The sequence below is a fragment of the Pseudomyrmex gracilis genome, unplaced genomic scaffold (assembly GCF_002006095.1).
Source record: "Pseudomyrmex gracilis isolate BER0280 unplaced genomic scaffold, ASM200609v1 scaffold_309, whole genome shotgun sequence".
In the NCBI taxonomy this organism is placed as follows: domain Eukaryota; kingdom Metazoa; phylum Arthropoda; class Insecta; order Hymenoptera; family Formicidae; genus Pseudomyrmex; species Pseudomyrmex gracilis.
This window is the reverse complement of record NW_018020893.1, coordinates 111116-114886: the sequence shown is the minus strand read 5'-3', so window position 1 is coordinate 114886 and position 3771 is coordinate 111116. Positions and strand designations below refer to the sequence as shown.

The window sequence follows — 3771 nt, the reverse complement described above, 5'->3', positions numbered from 1 at the left end:
TTCGACGTTTCGCGTTGCGAGATCGTCGTTTACAAAACAAATCGAAAGAAAATCATATCTCAAGTGCTTTCTTTCCTCGTCTCTTCGCTTTTCGCGAAAGGAACAGTAGTCGAACGAAAGTCTCGCGAAATACCAGCATCCAATCATGCGTATCTATCAAAGACGACTAAAAGAAAAGAAAAAAAAACAACGCTTTTCGCTCGACGTACGTCACGCGCGGCCCCTTCTTTCGACGCTCGTCGGCGCCTCGAACGCGTACAAAACATCTCTCCCGAGGAGCGGTATATATCGCGTATCGCGAGTCACGCGTGCTTTAATGCTTATCGAAAAGAAGGGGAGAAAAGGCCACGGACACGCGTACCTCTCCTGGACTCGCCAGTGTATAGCGCTGTCTCGCGGTGAGAGGACAGACAGGCGTCGACGACCAAAAGGAGCGCCCACATATTCGAGACCGTCTTTGGCGTAAAGTTGCTACTGTGTTTGCACACACATCATCCCTCGTCACCTCAATCGACTCTCGTCAGTCGCTGATCGATACCGTCTACTTGCCTGCCACGAACATTCGAGATCAAACGACTAGATCTCTCTACACCGACCGACCGATTGACCGACCGAACCCAACCCGAAGTTTCGGAATGGCTCTGGCAATCAAGGTGAGTGACGAACGGCGCAACAGGTTGATGCACTTCGCTCGCTCGCGCGCGCTACGCACACCTCTCCCAGTCGTATATACGTATATGTACGTACGTATACATATATTTCTACATATATATATATATATATATGTGTGTATGTGTGTGTATGACTCCGGGTCGGTGATTTAAAGTTTCGGGGAAGAGCATCCCCGACCGAAGAGGAGAATCGCTCGTCTTCTCCTCTCGCGCCATTCCCCGTCGACAAAACCCTTGCGCGTTTTAGGGACGAGCGGTTGTTTCGGTATGCGGGGGAAAATTCTTCGTGAAGATTCCGACCTCCGCCCGAAGCTTATTCATCGAGGCGTTCGGGATACGCGGCACGAGCTACTTAGGATCCACCTCGCACGGACTTCTCTCGGTGTCGTACATTTACGACGGAATATTCGAGGGTAAAGAGCCGCTTCCGCGCGATTTATTTTTATCGTAATGCGTTTCCGTCCCGCGCACAGAGGAAGAAGGAGGGATGCTTCTCGCGGAACGAAATAAATTCGCGTCGAAAAATGCGCCACTTTGCATAATTGTATATTTGCTCGGGACGTCTCGGGAAAAATCGCGCGAGGGTTCTCGCGGAACATATCTATATATTTGAGCGACAGAAGTGAAAAAAAAAAAAAAAAACTGAGTCCGGAATTATATATCGGTCCCGACATATTTACATTGCCGGCATCAGAAAAAGAAAGCCGTCGGCATAAATAAACGCAACAGAGAGAATATAAATTTGTCACAAAAATAAAACTCAAAAATATTATTAAGAATTTGCGTGTGTGTGTGTGTGTGGCGTAAATTCACGTAAAGTAAAAAATTTATTTGGTAGTATAATTCACATTAAATCAAATCAAGTAAATCTGCTTCCCGGATACGGACACTCTATTTAGACGAAGCAAATATGGGGGAATCCGATAAAGTGTGTCGGGATGAAATGAAATATATATATATATATATACGTACCTAACGTTTGTTGTACACGTATGTAAAGACTCGGATTAATGCGCCATTAGATTAAACCAATAATGTACCATTGTCGCACACCTTTGTGCGACTAAACGATCGCGCGATGCAAAATAATTGCGCCTTGCGCGCGCGGGAAAGCGATACACTGCGGAATTGCATTGGTTTGTAGAGCGTAACAACCATTCGCGCTACACGTATACACCATGCGATCAATAGGAAAAAGGATAAACAGAGACGGGAAAAGCTCGTGGTATCGAATTCTTTATGTGGTTGACGGAACAAACAAGTCGTATGTATTCTTGTCGAAATCTTTATACAGCTTTATATAATGGCTTTTGTAAGACTTCGTACGATTCTATAATGAGATCGGTACGTCGGCGTAGGTTTCCGCTCGAGTCGTATGAATAACAGGACACTGACCCGCGCTGAAATAAAAACGTCTCGACATCGTTGGCTCTTGAAATAAAATTGAATAAGCAGATTTGCGAGGAATGATGTGAAAATTTTATACGGTTGAAAAACGGGCTTGAAAAAAAAACTCAGAAGCAGGATGCGAAAGCTTGCAAAAAAAAAAAAAAAAAAAAAACCAAACAAACAACGCAAATTTTCCCGTAACGAATTCGAATTATCGAATTTCCGCAGTAGTCGCACGCAACGACGGTATGCGCGGCGCGATTGAAACACCAGCTTATCGACGCGATAACATTATAATTCACACGTATCGCGAATCCTATGCAAAAGGTGTGGAAACATCGGCAGACCGGAATGACAATGGCGAAGGTTAGCGAACAATTTCGTAATCCGCGGTAGAACCGCGACGTTATGGTCTAAAGACGCGATTAGACTGAGCAAACAGCGATGAATAAACGAACGACCGCAAGAATCAAATAAACAATACAATTCTAATAAACAATATATTTGTAATAAAATACAGAATCGCTGAAATTTCGATTCCACGGTTTCTTCAGATCGCAGATCCACTGTTTGCAAAACACTACAGAGTGTAATATTAAAAACGGAAGATACCCCCCGTATTGCTCTCATATATCGCACCGTCTTTCTATGAAACACAATTCTGACAAAATACCGCAGTTTTAATCGTATATCGAACGATCGCAATATCGTTTGACAATTATTTATAATTTACGCGAGATTGACATAATTAATTTTGTCCGTGCGAATAATTCGCTCGCGCCGCGAGAATATTGTATTTGGAGATGGGGGAGATCGAACACGCGCGCGAGGTGCTATTTATCGACTGTGTTATTTGCTTTGTGTTCGAAAATCAAACGCGAAGATGAGAAGTTCGTGTCGGACGACAAACTCGCCAGGATCTGTACATATCTCGATTAGCTCGTTTAAGCAACTGTAAATTAGTTTGCGATAAACGCGCAAATTAATGCGGCCACAAATACTGCCGTACCAAGCCGGCGCGGATCGCTAAAGTATTATTTATTGAAACGCAACGTCGCGATATATCGGTCGCGAGCGTATAACTTATAGAAACGTTTCTGTCTTCCGTTGATATATATCTCGCCATTTACCTCCCCGCTCTCTTTCGCAGAATCGCTGACGATTAATTTTATAAACGCGCGCGAACGTGACGACGCCGATGCGGAGTAAATCAGTCGCGGAGCGAAAGTAGCGCGCGCTGATATAACTGCGCGCGTAATTATTGCTTACGGTTTGCTGCTACGCACAACTATGAACGTAATTAATACTATACTAATACCGCGGTTTCGCGACAGGTCGTATATGCTTACGGCGCATTATCAGCCGCATTGAACGCGAGCGTAATTAACGGCCCGTATGCGGATCGTCGTATGTACAACACAACAAACGGGAAGAGCGAGAGAGAGAGAGAGAGAGACGCAGCACTCGTTGCTCCAAAACATCCCGGCGTTGCACTGAGAGAAATATGCTTGGTATTTACGACTATAATTGCATAGTAAAATAATTATAGATGGAATTCTTATTTTTATTGTTAATATTGCTATAATATTAGTAAAACTAACCTTATATACATGGTTTTGACAAGTATGTAAAAAGTTTGCTATAAATTATAATAATTTTAACTAGTAACATAGTCAAATGTCAAATAACAGATGGTAAATAAAATACACAT

At 43.4% G+C, this 3771-nt stretch overlaps 1 protein-coding gene across 1 annotated transcript in view; it reads left to right on the top strand.

Moving 5' to 3' along the window:
- Positions 1 to 302: 302 nt before the first annotated feature.
- LOC109859965 (putative odorant-binding protein A10) overlaps positions 303 to 3771 on the top strand; it is a 13694-nt gene continuing 10225 nt past the window's right edge. Inside the window, exon 1 of the mRNA XM_020438732.1 lies at positions 303 to 653. Coding sequence (XP_020294321.1) covers positions 636 to 653 — 18 coding nt within the window. The 5' untranslated portion in view covers positions 303 to 635. The remainder of the gene's footprint in view (positions 654 to 3771) is intronic.